This window comes from Chiloscyllium punctatum, chromosome 12, assembly GCF_047496795.1.
Source record: "Chiloscyllium punctatum isolate Juve2018m chromosome 12, sChiPun1.3, whole genome shotgun sequence".
Lineage (NCBI taxonomy): Eukaryota > Metazoa > Chordata > Chondrichthyes > Orectolobiformes > Hemiscylliidae > Chiloscyllium > Chiloscyllium punctatum.
In genome coordinates, this window is record NC_092750.1 from 41,717,105 (window position 1) to 41,740,018 (window position 22,914).

Sequence of the window (22,914 nt, forward strand, 5' to 3'; positions counted from 1 at the left end):
CTGCTATAGCCTACTATACTTTTCTAACTGCTCTTCTTAATCTCTCCTGCTGCTTTTCATGAATAATGTGGATATACATTCACCCAAGTACTCTGGACTGAAGGTCTGTATTCAAGTCCTATGTGTTATAACATATTCGAATAGCTTGATTAACTTTTACTTTACATTTAGATCCCTCTTTCCAGCGCCAACTCTAGAATTGTATCCTTTAGTTTGTATTATCTCTCTGCAATCTTCCAAATAAAGTAAACCACATCAAACCTTTCGGTGTTAAATTCCACTGTCAGTTGTCAGCTCAGTCCATCAACTTGTCTTTGAAGTTCTAACCTATCCTTGTCATGATACTTCCAAGTTTGGTATCTTCTACACATGTTGAACTTGCACATTGTAAACCCAGGACATCAGGGAGAGCAGGGGACCTGAAACTGGTCCTTGTGGACCTCCATTATAAAGGTCTTCTAACATGAGATATTTGTTGTGCTGGTGCAATTTAGGAGGCTCTGTTTGACTAACTGGTGAAATGTCATCGCGGCCTGTCGTACTGGAGCATCTTCAGCATTCCTCCCTGGCTCCGATTCACGTGCACCTGCCGTCTCCATGGCAACGAAGGCGCCGGCGCGCACTGTCCAATAGAAATAATCCGGGCAAGGACGGTTCTACCAACCTATCGGAGCGAGCCTTTCTCCCGGCTCGGCCGCCTGGACGAAGCTCAGCTTGTCCAATGGGAAAGTCCATTGTATCCAGCTCCGTCAAACTTCGGCAATTTCCGGCAGCAGTCGAGCTTCTGGAGACTGGTAGTCAGACTGGGAGCCGTCAACAAGCAGCTCCTCATCCACACACCAAGCGGTACAGTCACAAGCTGCAGAGATGGACATTCTCAATCAGGTCAGAGATACATTTATTCTTCCGTCTCAAGTTGCACTCGGTGATATATATTATAGAAATATTGTTTCAAGGTGTTTTCTTTAAAATAATTGTTTTTTTAAATACTTTAATTCTCTAGCTTGTAGCATCTGGAACATTTCGCATCGTCAAGGAGCCGCTGGGATTTGTGCGCCTCCTCGAATGGGTAAGTTTTACAGAAAATCCATTTGTGACATTTAAGAAAGGACGTGACAGATAGTAAATTAATGATATTGCTTTGCAATGCTTTTTGACTCGTTTGACTTATTTAACGTTGGTTTGCCTATGAAGCGGAATGCAATACTTTTTTAATATCAAGACAATATACAGATGAAGTAGATGACTATGCATACTGCTGGTTCGGAACTCATCTATTTGGTACCCGACAAAAATGTGATACAAAGGTTTTCTGTAGAGAACGTGATTCCGCCCCTTTGCCTTACCAGTTGTTTATACCACCAGGCAAGGGCTTTTACGTACGAATTGCTGCGCAAACTAGTGCCTTTGAAATGTTCTTCCAGACATTTATGCATTCAATAAAGGATAAGATTTTGTTATATATTTGGCAGGCAGTAATTGATGGCAAGAAATGTTTGACGTTCGAATTCGATGATGGGAGGATGGCGTTAGATTGGTTGTGTCAACCGTATGGAAAATGTTAAATCTGAGAATTTGCCAATCGATCGATATACTTGAGGTTCCCCATTTTATGACTGATTTGACTTATTTTTTTACATTGAATACACTGACTGAAGAATCAAATGTGGCTTGAGGGGTTTACTCTGCCTCGATTTTCTTTCCTTCACATTTCTGATATACAAACATTCATATTGAAATGAACTTGGAATCTTAATTTTGCTGCTTCTAAAATCATGCTACCAGAGTGGATTATTTCATTGTTTTTAAAAGCTGGTAATTTAATTTAAGACGGATAAGTTAAAGAATATAATTTATCGCGAATTAAGTTTCCTTTCTAGATGATAAATATAATTGGCTTAGAAGAACCCCGGAGGCAATGATGTTTGTTTAGAAGACAGTGAGCAATGGTGTGTGTACAGTATGCTTAGAAAACCTTGGAGTTCGTTCATAGAATTATAGAATCCCTACAGTGTGGAAGTAGGCCATTCAGCCCATCGAACCAACACCGACTCTCTGGAGAGCATTCCAACCCCTCCCACCTCATCTGCATTTCCCATGGCTAATCCACCTAACCTGCACATTTCTGGACACAATGGACAAATTAGTATGGCCAATTCACCTTGCCTGCACATCTTTGGACTGTGGGAGGAAACCGGAGCACCCAGAGGAAACCCACACAGACTTGGGGAGAATGTGCAAACTCTGCACAGACAGTTGCCCAAAGCTGCAATCAAACCCAGGTCCCTGGCACTATGAGGCAGTAGTGCTAATCATGGTGCTACCCTATTGATTTGTACTAAAATGTATTAATTTAACATACGTATTAAAGAATGATGGTGAACTCAAGGTTTTTTTAGAGAAGTATTTTGATTGAATATCTGGACTTCAACATTTAGTGGAATAATTACCACTTCCAGATATCTTTCCAAATTTTAAAAAATGCTTATTCTAACAAAACTGAACTACTTTTCTTTAAAGAATCCTTTATTGCATTTCTATACAGTAGAATAAAGTATTTGTTTATTGTTATGTAGCTGTAGCTTCTGATCACGTGGTGATGAACTGTCAGTGCCAATAACTGGAATAGGATCTGCAATTCAGACATTTGATACCTAAATGTATTGCTTGATCCCTAAATCAAATTTATTTGTTACAAGAAATAAAATATAATTTTATAGATTAAGACTGTTTTCTATGATTAATTAGTGCTATTTCAGAATGGGTGGTAAAAGTACATACCATGCCCTGTTATGGGGATTTACTAAAACCATTTATGTAGAAAACAATGTTGCTCTTCATCAGAACAGATACACATCAGTCTGTAAAATAACAATTTTCAGAGTATCTTTTTCTAAACAGAAAAATAAACAAAATTGACACTGACTGTACTCTTTTTAATTTTTTTATGGGATGTGTGTGTCACTGAGTGATTTTATTTAGAACTTAGGTTCCTTGAACCATAAATGTCAGCAAATTGACTTATTACCATGATTAAGTGTGAAATATTTGTCCATAATCCTGTGAACTAAGTATACTGTACCATATGATTGAATTCTATATTGTTAGATGACCAGTTTTGCTATTCTGAAGTATTCTGCTAATTTGATATGTTTATACACAAAAGAAATACAATCTGTGATCAATAAAGACATGAAATATTTCATTACAGATTACATACACACCACAGTATATACGTATTAATTGTGACAATCAAAAAGCTGCATCACCAGCTGACTAATATGGAAAATGAAATTTTATGATTTGATTATTCCAGAAGTTGAATTTGAGGTAACAATAATTATTTAAAGGTACACAAGGTAAATACGAAGTATGTTCCCTGGCAGGCAAATGAATTATCTTTCCAGAAATGAAAGTTGCTTAAGTTTGAACTTCACATCTATTGGCAGCTCAAAAGCAAAATACTACTGTTGCTGATAGTGAAACATTAAACATTAGAAATACTCAGCAGGTCAAGCAACATCTGTGGAGGGAGAAAAAAGTTAGGATTTCTGGTCATTGACTGTTCAACAGATAATATTTGTGAATGAAGGTTAATGGCCTGAAATGTTAACTTTGTTATCTCTATCTGATGAAATCAATTTCCAGCATCCTGTGAGAATTTAACCTCTCAAGGTTTCAAAGTGTTAGTCACTTTCCGTTTTTGGCCAGAAATCGGGGAAGGACTTTTTGAAAATTTTCAAATCGTTCACTCAGGACAATTTGTTGAAGGGGATGGCATTGCTGAAGAGATGTCCAAAGGTTAAGGCAGTCTTAAAAGGACAACCTAAGAAAAATGTAGACTCCATGTTACGGTTAGCTATATTTCCTGTCAGGAAGGCAAATGACCTAAATAGATTCTGTATAGGGGACAAATCTGAAACAAAAAAACAGAAATTGCTGGAAAATCTCAGTAGGTCTAGCAGCATCTGTGGAGGGAAAGTAGAGTTAATGTTTCAGGCCAAGTGACCCTTCTTTAGAACTTCTCTGTTCTGAAGAGGGTCACTGGACCTGAAATGTTATTTCTGCTTTCTCTCCACAAATGCTGCAAAATATCTTGCTGAGATTTTCCAGCAATTTCTGGGTTTTTTTGTTTCAGATTTCCAGCATCCACAGTTCTTTCAATTTTCTGTGTAGGGACTGTTGGCATCAAGACCCCTGGGAAGATGAGAAATTGGAATGGTAACTGACTTTTTTGGGGGGAAACTTGAGGAGTTTGGAAAAAGCCTACAGATATTAATATTTATTTGCAGCTGAGAATGGGGGTTGAAAAGCTCACAAAACAGTTTTATTTTGGGGAGATGTAACTGATCTATATTAAGTCAAAAATCACACAACACCAGGTTATAGTCCAGCAGGTTTACTTGGAAGCACTAGCTTTCAGAATGCTACTCCTTTATCAGGTAGCTGGACAATAAGACACAGAATTTATCGCAAAAGATTACAGTATCATGCAACTGAAATGATATATTGAACAAACTTAGATTGCTGTTAAGCTTTCATCTTTCAGAATGGTTGCAGGTTCCGATCATTAATATGTAAATTCCAGAATTTCTTTCAAGTCACATTCTTGAGATAACTTAAGGTTTTAAAACAAAAGGTGACATCTCAGTTCAGACAATGCATTAAAGGTGTGAGGTTAGAGTCTGTCAGTATCCCAATCTTGAGTCAGATTGGTTCTATTTCCAAAGTAGTAACTTATAAAATTTTACATAGATTGACTGCCTGCAGATTAATTGTTTTTTGAGCAAAATAGAATGTATCTGCAATTATAGTTCTGCAAATGCAAATTCACCCCATAGACTTATGTGTGTGCATGCATGCATGAGAGAGAAAGACATTGTGAGTGTCTGCGTGTAAGTTTGAGTGCACATGAGAGAGTGTGTGTTTGCATGTGTGCATGCTTGGTAAAGTGTGTGATTATGATGGAGTATAAGTCTGTGAGATGGTGGGTGTGAGTGTGGGGGGTGTATGCATGTGTATATGAGAGGGAGTGTGTGTATGAGAGAGGGTCCGCGTGAGTATGTCAGAGTGTGTGTAAGAGAGAGTGTACTGTGTAGTGGGGTCACCTTGTATTGTGACATGAACCCAAGGTCCCAGTTGAGGCCACCGTCAAGGGTACCGAACTTGGCTTTCAGCCTCTGCTCGGCCACTCTGTGTTCTTGCATATCCCAAAGTCTGCCTAAGAGGATGGTCACATGAAGATCAAAGGCTGAATGCCCCTGACCACTGAAGTGTTCCCTGACAGGGTCAGCTGTCAGGGACATTTGGCCTTGGACCTTCGGGTGACCATTCTCCAAGGTGAACTTTGGAGTGGCTGAACAGAGACTGATAGCCAAGTTCGGTACCCATGAGGATGGCCTCAACCGGGATCTTTGGTTCATGTTGCACTACTATACACTCTCTCTCTCACACTCACAAGCATAGTTACATATTCACACACTCACACAGGCCCTCTCTCATACACACAGTCTCTTTCATGCACACACACATACACCCCTGCAGTCACACCCACATGCACACACTCTCATAGGCTTATACTCTGTCACACTCACACATATACTTTAAAAACCATGCACACGTACAAACACACACTCTCTCACATGCACTCACTCACAGCACTCAGGGAAAAAAAAAGCCCAGCGGCAGTTTTACCTTGCCAAATCCAGCTGTTGGTGAGGAGCTGGAGTTAAACTTGTGAGTCAGTATTGGAGTGTAGTTTCCAAGTCGGGGGAGCATAGATCCAGGATAGTAGGATGATCAACCACAGCAGGAGTGCTCATTGCAGTAGTCTATGATGGAGCAGCTCTTGTAAGGGAAGATCAGCAAAGGTGAGGAATTATGATTCCTTGTGAAGTTTAATGAGATTTGTCAATCTTCTGTAGCACTAATATCTGAGTGGAATTAATTTCTTAGTTGCTTATGCTACTTGATGTGCACCACGGAGTGTTTGATCACAGTCTATTATCTGTGTACACATATGTTAATTCTGAGTTTAAGAATACATACATTTTAGATTGCATTACTATTCTAGCATTCTAATAGTTATTGTAGTTTGACCAAAACCATGGAATCAGGTGGCTTTATTCTAGTAGTAAGCCCTTTGAATGTCATACTTTATCTAATTGAAAGCTAAAAGTTACCAGTCCTTAGCAGATTTTAACTGGTCCAGGATTGTAACAGCCCACAAATGCTGCCTGACCTCCTGAATATTCCCAGTCTTTTTCTGTTTTTATATCTGGATCTCAAGTTATGTTTGCTTTTGTTGGCTGACTCGGCAATGTTTTCACTCACACTGCTAGCTGTTCTGTCTTACAGGCATGAAAAAAATAATAATGTCCACACCACTCTGCTTGAATATTTGTGGCTGACAGTTATGCACAAAACAACATTAGTCCAGACCTTGTTCATTCAGCTAGAGGAGGTTATGACAAAATAAAACAGGTAGAGAGAGAAAAAAGGTTTAAGGATGAAGCAAATTAAAATAGCCAAAACAGTACTTTTTTCAGATATCATTATCACATTTTCAGCAATAAACACCTATGAGAAAATCACCCAGTGTTATTCTTTATGAGTGAATATTCAAAGATTAAAATGAGTCATCGGCATGGTAGAACCTCACATTGATTAATAAACTGAACAGCAGTCGATCTGGAGTGAAAGCAATCCATAATAATTGGCAAGGTTTTAGTTCACATGGGAAATGCATATTTAGTTATCGTTAACAGGTTGTGTACTATATTGGATCATATACTTCTTGTACTTGTTACAAATGAACAATTTTCGCATATCTACTCACCTTGCAAACTTGCCACGGTGTCCTTACCTTCAAATGAAATCTTCTAAGTACATTTTGTTGTAAGTAATGAGTAATGAATAATATTCCTGAGTTTTGTTGCTTTTCCCCAAGAAAATTATATGGAGATTTGGAGGTGGTTATTCACAATTTTCTTCAACAGTTTTGATTTTAACTTATTGCTATTTAGTTGCTGTTTATATTATTTAATAATGTATAACATCATATAATATTTATGTTACTATTCAAATATTTCAGGAATGAAAGAATAGAACATAAATGGATTAATGGAACTAGACTGTAAAGGAACTGTGGAATAAACAATTATTGATATGGGCTAAGTTCACGAATTGTGGATTAAATATAAAAGATAGGAATATCCCAGCATATACAAATCCATTGCGATTACTTGAATAGGAATTTTTTTGGGTAACTTGTAGTTTTAAACCATAATGGATCGAGCCTCAAAATAACTGCTGTTCATATTAGAAAATGGTTGCTTACTATGCATGTAATTCCCTCCCTTCACCAAATGAGCAAAGTAAACTGAGCCTATATTCTCTGAAATTATAAAAATGAGAAATAATTTTATTGAAATATTCTGAAGGGATTAGTACTGAGAGATTGTTTCCGCTGTATGGCAACTTAGAAGATGGGGTCACAGTCTCAGAATAAATGGTCCATCATTTAGGACTAAGAAGAGGAGACATTTCTTAATTCAAACAATCATTAATCTTTGGAATTGGATTGTAGATGTTCTTAACTATTTTTTAGAGTGGAACAGAGATACTCTGGTTTCTCCAGGAATCAAGGGATAGAGAGGGTAGTTGGGAAAGTAGAGTTTAAGCTCAAAATCAGTTATGATCTTATGTTAAGACAGAAAATAAGTGATTCATTTTTCTCATAGATGGTGTTAGAATGTGGAATTCCCTTATATAGAAAGTAGTGGAGGATATGTCTTTACATTTATGCAAGGTTGAATTAGATTTTTGATGGATAAGGAAGTCAAAGATTATGGGTTTTAGACATGAAACTGGAACTGAGACTACAACCAAATTAGCCATGATCTTAATGGATGGTGGAGTAGACTCAAACGGGTGAATAGCCTATCCTTACACCCGAGGCCGTTGCCCATGTTCTATGTTTCTGTGAATGGTGGAGCAGGGTTGACAGGCAATATCATCTATTTGGAATTCCTGTGTCCTTGTGAGCAGAGGTATTAATGTATTTAAAATACATAAGTGGACAGAGAAAGGATCATTTAGATGTAATCATTAATTTATATTATTAATAACAATTTCTGGTTTCATTTGTCATAATGTTTTAATTACTAATGACTTTGAGCTATTCCAATAGTTATGATATGTAAGAACAAATAATTGATTTGTCAAAGAACAAAATTTTTTTTTAATGACGAGATGTGACTCATGCTTTTTGAGTTGTTCAGTTGGGTCACTGCCTGTGAAAAAGATCACTCTTCTAGGAATGGATACAGGAAGTACCAACAGAAATGCAGCATAACAATAATTTTGGTCAGTGTAAAGATGTACACAAAATCTATTTAGATTTGCAAGTTAAACATTATTTAAATATCTTGTGACATATCTTGTCAGAGTGTAGAATAAGTGACAGTCTCTGAGCAGCCAAAGAAAAATAGAATTTAAAAATAAATCCCAATCCCAGGACTGGGGAATGTAATAGATTGACCTTGATCAATTTGACCTTTTCCAAAAGTATTAAAATTAAAATGTTCAATCATTACTGCTAGGAATCTTTGCATTGAGGTAACTAATGCATATGCGCAATTTGGGCAGGCTATAGTTTAATGGAGATATATGATTGTGCTTTAGGAGGAAAAGCAAGTAATAGGCATATACATATTGAATGATATGATGTTGAAACATCTAGTGACCGAGAAGCTAATGTTCATAATTTACTGAAAATCTATGTACCAGGGTTCTAAAGCCACCAAAAAGGTTTAACAGCACTCTGATTTTATATATAGGCCAAATAAGTGAAAATATATTGATGAATTTATGCAAAGCATTAGCACTGCTGCCTCACAGTGCCAGGGACCCTGGTTTGATTTCAGCCTTGGGATCTGTCTGTGTGGAGTTTGCACACTCCCCCCTTGTCTGTGTGGGTTTCCTCTGGGTGCTCTGGTTTCCATCCACAGTCCAAAAATGTGCACCTTAGGTGGATTGGTAGTGTCCAGGGATGTGCAGGTTAGATGGATTAACCATGGTAAATGAGGAGTCATAGTGGGTGGAGAGGGAGTTAAATCTGAATGGTATGCTGTTTGGAAGATCGGTGCCGACTTGTTGGGGCCAATGGACTCTTTCCACACTGTAGGGATTCTATGATTGTATGAATCATAGTTTGGATAATATGTGCAGTTTTGGGTGCTTCATTAAAGAAAAGGCATTAAAATGATTGTGAGCTTACACCAGAGAATCAATAAAGTGTTGCTGAGGATGAGAAGTTATATTATCAGGAGATACCCAAAGCAAGTAAGTGAGGCTTTGACTCACCTCAAAGTATTGTTTGTGGGGTTGGGGAGTTAGTATTGCCAAGGCAGTTCCGAGTAGATTGCACAATCTTCAACCAACAGCAGTTTTTTCTAGTTAGAGCCAATTACCCATCTGTTCCAAATCCCTTCTTCCCCTTTCTTTCCAGATGTTGTTGTCACCTCTCCCTTTTTCCAGTTGCTGTTGTTATCTCTTGTGAATACCCAACCAATAGAATTGAGTGTGTGAGTGGTGATTGTTAATGAATCTCAAACAACGGTGAAATATTAGTCACACATGAAGTTAGTCTGGTGATTTTGTGTGTTAATAAGAGTTTCACGTTACATCTTTCCTAATAGAATTTCTAACTCCAATATCACCTCACTACCAGAATTTAGGAAAGTAACCTGCGTTAGTTTGGGTCTAAAGATATGAAATTTTAATTTAACACATGCCACCAGCTCCAGGATGGAGCTTCTTGATGTGAGTAAAAATTGTAATGGCATGATACTATACTTATTTCCAGAAATTTCAGAAAAAAGTATTGATTTTTAATCTCTATTGAACTTTAGAAAATGTAAAGCAAGGTTTTGCAATATGCTGGTCATTTTACAAAAAAAAGTTTTAGCTTATTTTTATATCCAATTGTGGATGCAAATGTTAAAAGTAAACAATGCTGAATAACACAATAATGAATAACAGGCGATGCAGTGCAGGTTATAAAGTTGATGGTGGAATTCCACAGGAAGTGCACATTGTCATAGTAACTTACTGGTTTCTGGTTTCATTAGGCATTGAAAGCTTTGCTGCTCAGCTGTCAAAGATGCCACCAGGAGAAACTTGAGCTACTGGGACTATTACTATAGGCAAAGAGAGAAATTAAGTGAAAATTTAGTAGGGGCTTTTAAGATCATCAATTGAATAGGTAGAGACTTGCCTTTGGTTAGAAATTGTTGGTGAGAGGTCATGAATTGAAAAAAAACTGTCACTTCAAGCAAGGTAAGGGGTTACAAGACATTTCTCTATGCAAAATGTTGTTGCGGAATGGAATCCTTCCTCAGTGGAAATCATTGAAGCAAAGATCATTGCATTTATTCAGCAAAATGAGATAATATTTAAAACAGAGAAGATGTCAGGCTAAGGAGTTAAATTAGGATAGATAAAATAATTTGGATGACTGTGAAATTGGCACAAGCATGATGGATGAAATTGTCTCCTTTTGGGCAGTGAACATTTATGGTTTGCGGCAAATGACTGGAGTCAAGAGTGTGGCACTGGAAAAGCACAGCAGGTCAGGCAGCATTCAAGGAGCAGGAGAATCAACGTTTCGGGCAAAAGCCCTTCATCAAGAATGAGGCTTTCTACATTCCAGTTATTCACCTCATTTCTAATATGTCAATCTAGATCTGTGCTCTCTATTACACACCCAGTGTTACATACCATGTAAAATTATGGACTAATAATGGGTAGCCAGCAGAATGTTTCCAAACAGCATCTTGATATAGTCCACTGAAGATTGCTGGAGAACCTTAGGAACATTAAAGCTATCATTTCTAAAGATGTTAGTTGATCCACTTTCTGAACATCAAACATCGAACTTCATCTGTTTGGATAAAACAAAACAAAGAATTACAGATGTTGGTGATCTGGCCAACAACAGCAGTAGGCCTGCAACAGAAATGAAATGGACACTAGGAAAATGGGATGTATTCCTTACAGGAAGCAGAGTGTGAGCTGTATAGTTGTATAGAGAGGATGTATAGCAATGTTTTAAATGTTTGCACCCATAATTGGACATAAAAAGAAGTCAAAGCTTTGGTTTTAAAAAAAAAGGCTTGAATGTTGCAAAATGTTGCTGCTTTAAGTTCTCTAAAGTTTAAAAAACATTATAAATCAGCGTGAGAGTCGGTGGGTTTGTAATGTATAATGGTGGCCAGCCTATCCCCAGAAATGGAAACAGAGATGCTGAGGAAGTGAAGGGAGGAGTCAGAGATGAACTGTACAGTTTTGCCGTTTCCGTCACATCTGTTCAGACAATACCACCTTCCACAAGAGGGCCTCAGAAATGACCACCTTTGACCTCAACTGAGGATTCCCTACTACTGTGGTTGACAGGGACTTTAGCTATGTTCCTGCACTTTTGCCCTCTGCCTTTCTCTTCTCTCCCACACCAACAATAGGGTCCTCTGGTCCTCCAAGGACCTTCCAAGTCAAACTGTGATTTATGTGTACTTCATTGAATGTAGTTTACTGTATTTGCTGTTCACAATATGATCTCCTGTACACTGGGGAGACGAAACACTGGGGAGGCTGGGTGTTCGCTTTGTGGAATATCCATGCTCTGTCCACGAAAATCACCCCAAGTTTCCAGTTGCTTACCACTTCAACACACCACCATGTTCTGACATCAACATTTCTGTTGCAGGCCTGCTGCAGTGTTCCAGTGAGCCTCAGCACAAGCTTGAACAACATCTCAGCTTTCGTTTGGAGACCCGATAGCCTCTAACACTCAATATCAAGTTTAATAACTTTAGACAAAAATTGCTGGAAAAGCTGAGCGCATCTGGTAGCTAACTCTGAAGAGAACTCAGAGTTAGTTCTGAAGAAGGGTTACCAGACCTGCTGAGTTCCTTCAACAACTTCAATATTTGTTTCATCTGTTAAGATATTTTTGGCTGTTTGTATAGTGATATCATTGAAACATGTTGATTTGCATCAGTTGTTCATAGGTCCTTTAGCACTGTCATCAGTGTGATCCGATATGTGGATAAAGATTTGCATAGCCTCCTAGACCTTCATTCTGTTTCCTCCTGTCAACCCATACATCTTTTTGACCCAGAAAACAATAAATACATTTACAGCATACAACTGAGTAACGTTTAAAGTAAGGTAAATATTATTTACAATTTAGACTAGATTAGATTCCCTACAGTATGGAAATAGACGAGTTGGCCCAACAAGTCCACAACCACCCTCTGAAGAGTCACCCACCCAGACCCATTTCCCTACCCTATATTTACCCCTGACTAATGCACCTAACACTATGGGTAATTTAGCATGGCTAATTCACCTGACCTGCACACCTTTGGATTTTGGGAGGAAACCGGAGCACCCGGAAGAAACCCACACAGACACAGGGAGAATGTGCAAACTCCACACAGACAGTCGCCGGATGCAGGAATCAAACCCAGTACCCTGGTGCTGTGAGGCAGCAATTCTAGCTATTGAGCCACCAAATTATGCTTGACTGATGCATAACAATCTGAGCATGCATCCTGTCATTTGGCTGGGTGGCTGGTTTATAAAGCTAAGTAACATCAAAATGTATGTGTACAAATCTTGCACTGGCTGAGGTTTCTATGAAGATCCCACATTCTCAACTTCTTCCCTTGCCTGAGGTGTGGTAACCAGTTGTTATCTCTCTGATGAGAAAGCACCCCTGTGGTCCAGGAGGACTATAGTAACTTTACCTTCCAAGTAGACCACACATTTGATATTGAGAAAGATTTGTTTCTAATTAATGTTTGTGTTTCGCTCAGTTAAATCCTTACACACCATAAAACCAGTGGTTAGCACTGCTGCCTCACAGCGCCGGAGACCCGGGTTCAATTCCCGCCTCAGGCGACTGACTGTGTGGAATTTGCACATTCTCCCCGTGTCTGCGTGGGTTTCCTCCGGGTGCTCCGGTTTCCTCCCACAGTCCAAAGATGTGCAGGTCAGGTGAATTGGCCATGCTAAATTGCCCGTAGTGTTAGGTAAGGGGTAGATGTAGATGTAGGGGTATGGGTGGGTTACGCTTCGGCAGGGCGGTGTGGACTTGTTGGGCCGAAGGGCCTGTTTCCACACTGTAAGTAATCTAATCTAATCTAAAAAAAATAAAATCTACAATACAAGTTGTTGTTAACTTCTTTGTTGCTGTTAAAAGTATTTGTGTATATTTTGGATGTTTATGTATTACTGAGTTCAGATGTAAATAAGTAGCAGTTTCTGGTAACCATTAAACAATACAATATTTCTACTTATCGAAGGTAATAAAATGACAAATTGTCTTGTCAAAGATTGTCAATGAAAATGTTTGCTTTATCAGTAAAACGTTAATTAAGATGACAACATGACATTACATGTCTTTGCTTAATTGGTTGCAAAGGTTACATCTTTCAGTGGTGAGCAATGGCTTTGTGACATAATTTAGCTCGTTAAAGTCATATAGCAGAATACTTTTAGATACATGATGTAATAACTTTAAGGTTGCTATATGTTGTGAGTCCAGTGGTTTAAAACTGACTTTATTAATAACACTATATTTGATCTTATTTAAGCATACAGTACACATGGGGTGGGCATCAGTTAGCTGGATGGCTAGTTTGTGTTGCAGAGTGATGCCAACAGTGTGGGTTCAATTCCTGCACCAGCTGAGACTCTCCTTGAGGTGTGGTGAACCTCAGGTTCACCCATATAGTCAGGTAAGAAGATGGCAACTTATACAAACATCCAAACACTTGGCTCTTTGAACATGCTTCACCAGGTGATCTGATTTTAGCCTCAACTGTACACTCCTGCACACCCCTGATAATTGCACATTATATTATTCAAGCAATGTTTTTACAAAGGGAATTGACAAAAAGATAGATAGGAGACAAGATAATGTGGTTAAGTGAGTAGGTAAATATTAGAACTAGAATCCCTCCAGTTGGAAACAGGCCCTTCAGCCCAACGCAGATCCTCCAAAGAGTAACCCACCCAGACCCATTACTCTACATTTACCCTGACTAATACACCTAACCTACACATCCCTGAACACTATGGGCAATTTAGCATGGCCAGTTCATCTAACCTGCATATCTTTGGACCATGGGAGGAAACTGGAGCACCCAGAGGGAAGACACACACACACACACAACAGGGAGAATGTGCAAACTCCACACAGGCACTCGCCTGAGGCTGAAATTGAACCCAGGTCCCTAGTAATGTGAGGCAGCAGTGCTAACCACTGAGCCACTATGCCACCCATAGCTAACATGGATATGTAATAAGTGGAATTGAAGACAAAATTAGAAAAGCTATGCTTCAGTTATACAGACCGCCATTGAGACTATATCTGAAGTACTATGTGTTACATTGGTCACTTTATTTAAGGAAGGATGTAAACTTGTTGGAATCAGTTCTAAGAAGGTTTACCAAATAATACCTGGAATGTAATGTTGTCTTATGAGGAAAGGTTGGACAAGCTAAACTTGCCTCTTCTGGAGTTTTGAAGAGTAAGTGGTGACTTGATTCAAACATATAAGATCCTGAGGTATTTGACAAGGTGAGATATGGAGGAAATGTTTCACCTTACAGAAGTCTAGAGAACTACAGGTCCCTGTTTAAAAGTCAGGTGTCAACCAATTAAAACAGAGATTAGGTGAAATCTTTTCCTTCAGAGAGTCATGAGTCTTTGAAGTTTCTTAGAGTGTGCAAATATTTTTATGGCAGAGATAAATTCATGCTAAACAGGTTGTTGAAATTATATCAATGGTAGTTGGGAATGTGGATTTGAGGATATAATCATATCAGCTATGGTCTTATTGAATGAAACTACAGGTTTGAATGGCCCAGTCCTGCTTCTGATTCATATTTTCCTATGTATATTTGTAAATGAACAATTATTGTCCTTTTGGATAAAAGGTATGTTTTGTTTTACATTTCTTCTGCTTATATATGTGACTACACCCGTCTCGTACTCTTCCAGGCTCTGAATATAAACTGAACTTTTGACAAAAGTAGAACTGCCTAATTATAGACAAAGCAAATTCTGTGGTCAAACACAACCCTTGGATCTGACTCATCTGCTTTTACGTTTCAGCACCAACATTTCTGTTTTTTTTGGTTTTATGATTTATGATCCAACTTAAGATCCTGAAGACAACAAGTGTTCTCATTGTAATTGAACTCTGGTTTTTAACATTCTTTTCTCTAGTTCTAACAAATGTGAAGTAAAGTAATTAAACCTATGGACCATTAACTTGGTGGTAACTAGTAAAAGGAAATTGTAGTTGATTGTATTCCAACACACATCAGCAATTCTCAGAGCATTCCCACATACTAGAGAGATAGGAGATTATGCTTGTAAGCATTGTTTCCTCTTCTCTTTTAGCATAGGTAATTAGATTTGGATATATAATTGTGCAGTATTCAAGGAGTCTGAATGTTTTACATTTTGCAGAATTTTTATTCCAATGATAAACTTAGGGTCATGTAATTCTTCAATGTCTAATTCCTTAAAATACACTAGCATTAACAATGAACATGCTGTATTTTGAAATTGACTTTTAATCTTTTTTATTTGTGGAGAACTTGGCAAATTCACAAGTGTTTGTAGTCACACGTAATTCACATTAAGTTTGGTTGTGGGGAAGTGACAAATTTATTTAAGTGGCTTGATAATTTATGTTTATCATTGTAATCCCCATTCAGGTTACACTGTTTTAGAAGAATTAATAGATTAAATCATGGTGCAAATATGGATCTGGAGACAGCCTTATCTTTCCTCATATTAAGGATTAAATATAATTGACTAAATGTTATCAAAACAAATTCAGTCATGCAGTAGTTGCAGTCTCTCATCAGCATATTCCATGATTTTCTTTGGTGTCATGCTGAGATTTTAGTTGTACTTTGATGGATTCACGACAGCAGACTTGGAATACTTATTTGCTGACAAGACTTTTCTGAACATCTTCCAGAGTTCAGTGTCCACTAATTCAAAATTATACTGACCATTTATGATTGTAAATTTAAATAGTTTGCATTTTAAAGATCAAGTCTATCTAGTCTAAATTTCATTTCTTTAAGCTCCAATGGCATTAATGATAATAACTTTCTTTCACTGCCCAATTGATATTTACATTCACCTTCAACATTGAGATCAATTATGAATTGGTAGCCAGAAGTACAGTCCTGGTTTACAAACTTTTCTAAAAGAAGTAATGGGAATTGTTGTCAGAGGACAGCGTTTGCTTTCTTTTAGTGTTTTTTTAACAATGGTTTAGGTTTCCCAATAAAGACCTGCAAAACCCAAACATAAATGGCAGGACTATACCACGAGGTAGGGATAAAGCAGCCATCCAAAGCATGCACTTTCGGTAGTAGGATCAATTCAACTATTTTCCCAGAAGATGCAAATATTGTTGATCCTTTTCAGAAGATCTGTAGTTTTAGGAATTCAGCACATGTACCAAGAGAATGTAAGGATGAAGGAGAAGTTAAAAATGGAAAAATAGGTCACTTTGGTAGCCTTTCCCACTTCTCTGTTGTTCAGCATGGAACTTGCAATTCAGATGTCCTCATCAAGCTGTCACAGGAAGCTTCGTCCGTGAAACTGGTGGCCTCTTTATTCTGTCAGAGGCTGTACTGCTGACAGCAAAATACCTCAAGGGCGGACTCTAAATAGACAGTTGAATAATTAAATTGGCTGAACCCCTCTATTTGTCAGGCAGTTGCCTCGCATTTGGTCCTCTCACTAGGGGACATTTCACTAGGGAAGGAATGGCCTAGTTGGCCAGCGCGAGATAGGACCACTGTGTTGGACACTGACTTCCAGGATATGCCCAGGATACGGCGGATATTCCTCAAGTGAAAGGTGTTCAGTCTTCTCTCCTGTCTGGCATATGTAGTCCATGTCTCACTGCCATACAGCAGTGTGCTTATGATGCAGGTGTAGTAGACTGACATTTTTGTCTTCACAGTTAGCTTGGGATTTGTCCATACTCGAGTCATGAGGCGAGCAAGAGTTGAAGCTACTTGGTTGTCAGTATGAGCCAAGGGACGTAAACAGATGGATGACATTGAGTTCGTAGTCAGTGATGACTGGTGGTGCCTCTGTGTCCTGTCCTACTTACCACGAGACGATTAATCCCAAGATCAAAGCAATGTTCTGGTGACCTGGGTTGAAATCTTGCCTTGGCAGATGATAGCATTTGAATTTTAAAAAAAGAGTTTAATGATGATTGCGAAACTGTTGTCGATTGTTAAAAAAATGCAACTGTATCACTAATGTCTGGTCTGGCCTACTGTGACTCCCTCTGGACAATTAGAGATGGGCAATAAATGCTGGCCCAGCCACTAATGCTCACATCCTGTGAATGTTTTTAAAAAATGGTAAGTGGGATATGTACAGATCGGCCATGATCTATTTGAATGTCAGAAAAGGGTTAAGGAGCTGAATTATCATTTCTGTTCCTAAGTAGGTCCCAAACCCAGCTTGAACAAATCTCCTGATTTTATGTTATTCAACTCACTTGGTTCTTTACTTCCAAGATAGCTCTACAATCAGGCACAAATGAGGCCCCTTTTGGTCATGGCTGACCATGGGTTGCATCCTCGTTGTTCTGGCTTTCTGCTTTCCTGAAGCAACATCACTTGTGACTGAAGAGACCAGTGCTGGAGTGACAGTCCTGATCTCAGAGGTCACATCTGTATGTGGTCGTTGAAATGCTAGAACTGCTACACTCCTTCCTTCGTACCCGCTTGTCTGGTGCAGCACTCAATTTTCCCTGTTTTGTGTTGTTGGTTCAGAGTGCTTCTCCATCTCGTGCGGTCTGCTGCAAGACTTTCCTAGGACTCTGTAATGATATCAAGCGCCTTCTTGTCCCTGATGCAGACGTCCTTGTAGCGCAGCTAGGGGCACCCAGTGGGTCTGTTCCCAGTGGAAGCTCCTCCATGCAGTGGACATGGCCCAGCCAGCGCAGTCTTCGCTGCCTCAGCAGAGTATACACGCTGAGAAAGCCAGTGCAAGATAGGACCGCTGTGTTGGACACTTTATCTTCCAGGATATGCCCAGGATATGGCAGGTACTCCTCAAGTGTTCAGTCTTCTCTCCTGTCTGGCATATGTAGTCCATGTCTCACTGCTATACAGCAGTGTGCTTATGACTCAGGTGTTGTAGACTGACATTTTTGTCTTCACTGTCAGCTTGGGAGTTGTCCATACTTGAGTTGTGAGTCAAGCAAGAGTTGAGACTGCTTTCCCGATCCTCTTGTCGATCTCTGTGATCAAGGAGAGGTTGTCAGTATGAGCCAAGGGACGTAAACTGATGGATGACATTGAGTTCGTAGTCATCGATGGTGATGACCGGCGGTGCCTCTGTGTCCTGTCCTAGGCACAAATGGATAGCAATAGTCATGGCATGTTCTTGGACAAATCACAATGTGGTAAGAAACTGGAGATGTGGAACAGGCTATCTGCTATCTTGCAAAGCAACTACAGGAAAATGCTAAGTCAAATCTAAACTATTTACAGTCGAGACTAAGAGAACACAAATGCTTTTTGAGCAAGGAAGACTGAATATTAAATGATAATGAGTTGGTGAAAAGCCGTGAAATGTGTTTCAGAATGAGAGATGATTCAAACATAATTAGTCCCGTAGTTTAACTCAAGGAAATTGTGAGAATGAGTTTGTGTCAATTTCTTTGAAGCAGGAGAAAATTGTACCCTATTTTGATAGCTATTGCAAATGGATAAATGTTGAATCTATTCCCAATACTTCAAAATTATGAGGTTTACGAATCAGTTTGTAATTTATGAGATCCCATAGTGTTGGCATCAGGTAATAGTTCACAATTTTCATCAGAAGAGTTTGGAATATATCTGAGTAAGAGTACAATCAAACACGCTTTAATACCACCATATCACCCAGCATCTGCTGTGGATAGCAGTGTAAAGATTCATTGGAGGTCTTTGCTGAAGCATTTATTGGATGACAAGCTTAGCAGTACTTGCATGTTTCTCTTCAACACAAGCTAAATCTTTTCCTGTTCTGCAACAGAGCAACTGCACAGTCTAGAACAGTTCGTTCAATGCACATAATAGTGTTTAAACATTCCCTAAGGACAAAGTCTTGTTTGTTTAAGCCTGACCTCATTTGCAAAGTAAGACAAAATCAAAGCAAAGTGAAGATGAATCATAACACACAAGGCTTGAAACTTAGAAAGTTTAGTGCTAGTCAGGAATTGTTAGTGAGAAATCACTGAGGGTGATGACTTAGAGACTTCTTACATTCACTTAACTGATGAAGATTAGAGACGGATTCTAGCAGTGTCATATTGATTATATCCTGGAGGAGGAAATCTGGCAAAGAGATCAGGGGGAGCTTCCTAGAATCCAAATTTTTCATCAAGTGCAAGTTAGAAAGAAAATGAAAGTCAGAAAGAAATGTAATGTTTGCAAGAATTAGAGAATCCAAATCGAGTCAGGATCTTTAATTAAGATAAATCTATCACTATCCCAGTTTCAATCATTAACTAGAGTTGGAGGTCAAATCAAAGTTGAGGTTTGACACAGCAGGAGATATTGGGAGAACGGAATGAAACTAAGGAAAATATCCAGATAGAACAAGAAAAAAGCCACAGTGGTTAATTGAAAGTATGTGGAAAGACAGAAATAAATTGTTCTTTTCATTATTCATGTCAAATGATATTTTGTTAAACATGTACTGGGATTAAGGAAAGTATTTTTTCTTTACGTGTGAGTTATTCAGGCTACATTAGTTGTGAATGTCTCTGTTGTTTTTACTATGATCCCAACGTGCAACACAAGCTATTAAGTTTTCAGGTATTGTTGACATTGTGACTAAATCAATGTGTCTGCAAAATTATATATACCAAGTTACTTTTTAATTTATAGGTTTTTTTAAGGTGAGAGGAAATGCAATGAACAGGTAATGTAGTAGTTTGTCTCTGAAATATGTTCACACCAGGCTGTAGATGTTTTTTGACCATAGGATCTAAGTTTAATACACAGTCAAAGACAACAAAATGAGCAATATGGATATAGGAGACAATTTAAAAAAATCTTAACACCATCAACCAAATGAAGGTTGAGCCTGTTTCAGAACAATATTCAGTATAAGGACTCAATTCCAGAGAAATTATCCTTCTATCTCAACTCATTAAGTTTCTGCATAACTTTTTCATGGACTGTGGAGGCTGTAAGCATGAATCTTTCACAATTCCATGGGCCCAAACTTCCTCAATTCTAACAATTTGAAGACTTCTTCACAAGCTGTCCTTGCTTGGAAACTCCACAGATGAGGAAACATTTTTGCTAAGGTGACTGGTTCCTCTGAATTGAACTGAAACTGTTGATTCTTTGCAGTAAAAGCAAAACCGGCAGCCTTGTTCAACTTAATCTGTCTGTCTTAAACTCACCATTATAAATGTCTTAATCTTTTACATAATGTGGGTTCTCCCAGGCTCTTGATTGTAGTTATATGCTTTCTTAGGTATGATATATTTAGGTCACTGTGCCAGAATGAATTTCTAACGTTCAAAAAAACCCTCACACAACTGACCAAGATCCCTCTGCTGCTATATTAAAATCCAACTTCCAAAAATAATAATATGTATTACTTTCATTACATTGCTAATGAAACTCTCTAATTTCTTCAGGCTAGAACCTTCCAACCTCCACCTGTTTCAGCTAATCCTGGCATCAGCTGCACTGCATAATACTCAATCACAGTCTAAGTAACTGGACATAATTTTTGTCTTGGACAACAGTGTTGAATGTGTGATATCAATTCATCCATCTGTTATGCATCTCACCTGATTTTCATTTCTAATAACTTGAATAGAGATGGAAGGGGAGATATATTGAGAAGACTTATCATAATGATAAGAATTTTAAATATGACATTTTGTGGGATTTGAAGGAAATGCAAGTCAGCATGATTAGGGTAATAGGGCCAGCTGCATTTCTGGATAGAATGTGTCCAGCAAGGTTTTCAATGAGTTTAAATATTAAATTGCTTCAGAGCACAGGCAAAGCTGTTTCACAAAATATTTAAAGTAACTGTTGTTTTACCTACAGGTTTGGCTACATTATTTGGATCCAATTGTCTCAGTCAGAATGGAGTTAAATGGATAATTCTTCTTGTTGTGGCTGGAATTGAGTTTACACAGAAGTCTGGAATATGAAACTACCCTCCACTCACTGCATTGTGCTGGAGAAATAATCTCATTTTATTGGAGATTTTGTTGTAATTTCGGTAATGAGTTCTGTTTACTTTGATGGGGTGAGAGAGAAGCTGGCAGGATGGCAATGCTTAATATACACATGGAGGCAGTAGATAAATCTGCCTGTAAAGGTCCCTAGTCACCAAGAAAAATCCATTTGCAGGGGTGTTCAATCAGATAAGTGTCAGTCCCATCAATAGAATGGAAGGAAATAATGAGGTAAAAAAACAATGACTGCAGATGCTGGAAACCAGAGTCTAGATTAGAATGGTGCTGGAAAAGCACAGCAGTTCAGGCAGCATCAGAGGAGCAGTAAAATCGACGTTTCAGGCAGAAGCCCTTCATCAGGAATACAGCGATGGAGTTGAAATACTGTTTGTTGAGAGTATGAATTCTTCTGAGAATGTAGTACAGAAGGGGTCCTTCGCCATTCTGAGAGAGTGTGGCCTTCAGCTGAGGCAGGGTTGACTGTAGAGAGGTTAGGTGCCGGCGCATTGCTGCGAGCGTGGAGTGGTGGATCTTGAAGGAGAACTGTTGCTGGTGTTTTTGAATCTGTAGTCTGTACTGTTTGTCCTGTTCAGTTCTGAATTCTGTTGGTTTCAAGGTGGTCCGGAGTCCGTGTGGGATGAGTTGGTTACGGAGGCAGGCACTGAGGAAGCAAATGTGGCTGTAGTAGTGAGTTTGTTTCAGGACATGGTTGAAGAGCTTCAGGGCAGAGAAAATGACCTGGGAGTTGCAGTGGGAGAGGGACTCCCTGAGAGTCTTGTAGAGAGAGGAGGAAAACTTCTTCAAGGCAGGCATCCTTGCAAGAGGATTCGCAGTAGGGTTAAAATCAACTAGGTAAAAACAATGACTGCAGATGCTGGAAACCCAGAGTCTAAATTAGAATGGAGCTGGAAAGGCACAGCAGTTCAGGCAGCATCCGAGGAGCAGTAAAATCGACGTTTCAGGCAAAAGCCTTTCCCGAAACGTCGATTTTACTGCTGCAAGGAAATAATGAGGTAATGGGGAGGAGAGAGATGAACAGGCAACAAGATAGAATTGGGAAGAAGGAGGTGACAAGGTGGGTGTTAGGGAGAAAGGGGCTTAAAGTTGAGTACGGGAGAAAAGAGAATCATATGATGGTTGTCGTGTAGAAGGAGATTGCGCGATGATGTTATGGTTATGAATGTTAATAACAAAAAGTCATCTCCCAGACTGAAATCTGATCTTTATTTTTATTTAACAAGATGGTTTTTCACTGAAACACAAACACAGGCTGCTTCAGATCTGGTTTTAACAGAAAACCAGAGCTTTAATACAATGAGGAGAAGATAAAATAGACTAAATCAGCTATTTACATAGAATACAATTTGAAAGATTTCAAAACATCCAGCAAAAATATGCTATTCCATCTATCCCAATAGCACCCCTTTCTCAGTACTAAAACACCAGAGAGAATTCCTTTCTCTATCACTTGAAAGCAAGTCTGATAGCTTCTTCCTTGGATATTCATACAACTAAATTTAGACATTTTAAGCTTTGAGTAATCCCTTCAGTGTTCAAACAAAACACAGGTGGATAGAATGGTCAAGAAGGC

At 38.7% G+C, this 22,914-nt stretch overlaps 1 protein-coding gene across 1 annotated transcript in view; it reads left to right on the forward strand.

Annotated features, from left to right (window-relative positions):
* The first annotated feature begins 751 nt into the window (after nucleotides 1-751).
* Nucleotides 752-22,914, forward strand: part of synpra (synaptoporin a) — a 377,164-nt gene continuing 355,001 nt past the window's right edge. Inside the window, exons 1-2 of the mRNA XM_072582461.1 lie at nucleotides 752-885; nucleotides 1,004-1,069. Coding sequence (XP_072438562.1) covers nucleotides 868-885; nucleotides 1,004-1,069 — 84 coding nt within the window. The 5' untranslated portion in view covers nucleotides 752-867. The remainder of the gene's footprint in view (nucleotides 886-1,003; nucleotides 1,070-22,914) is intronic.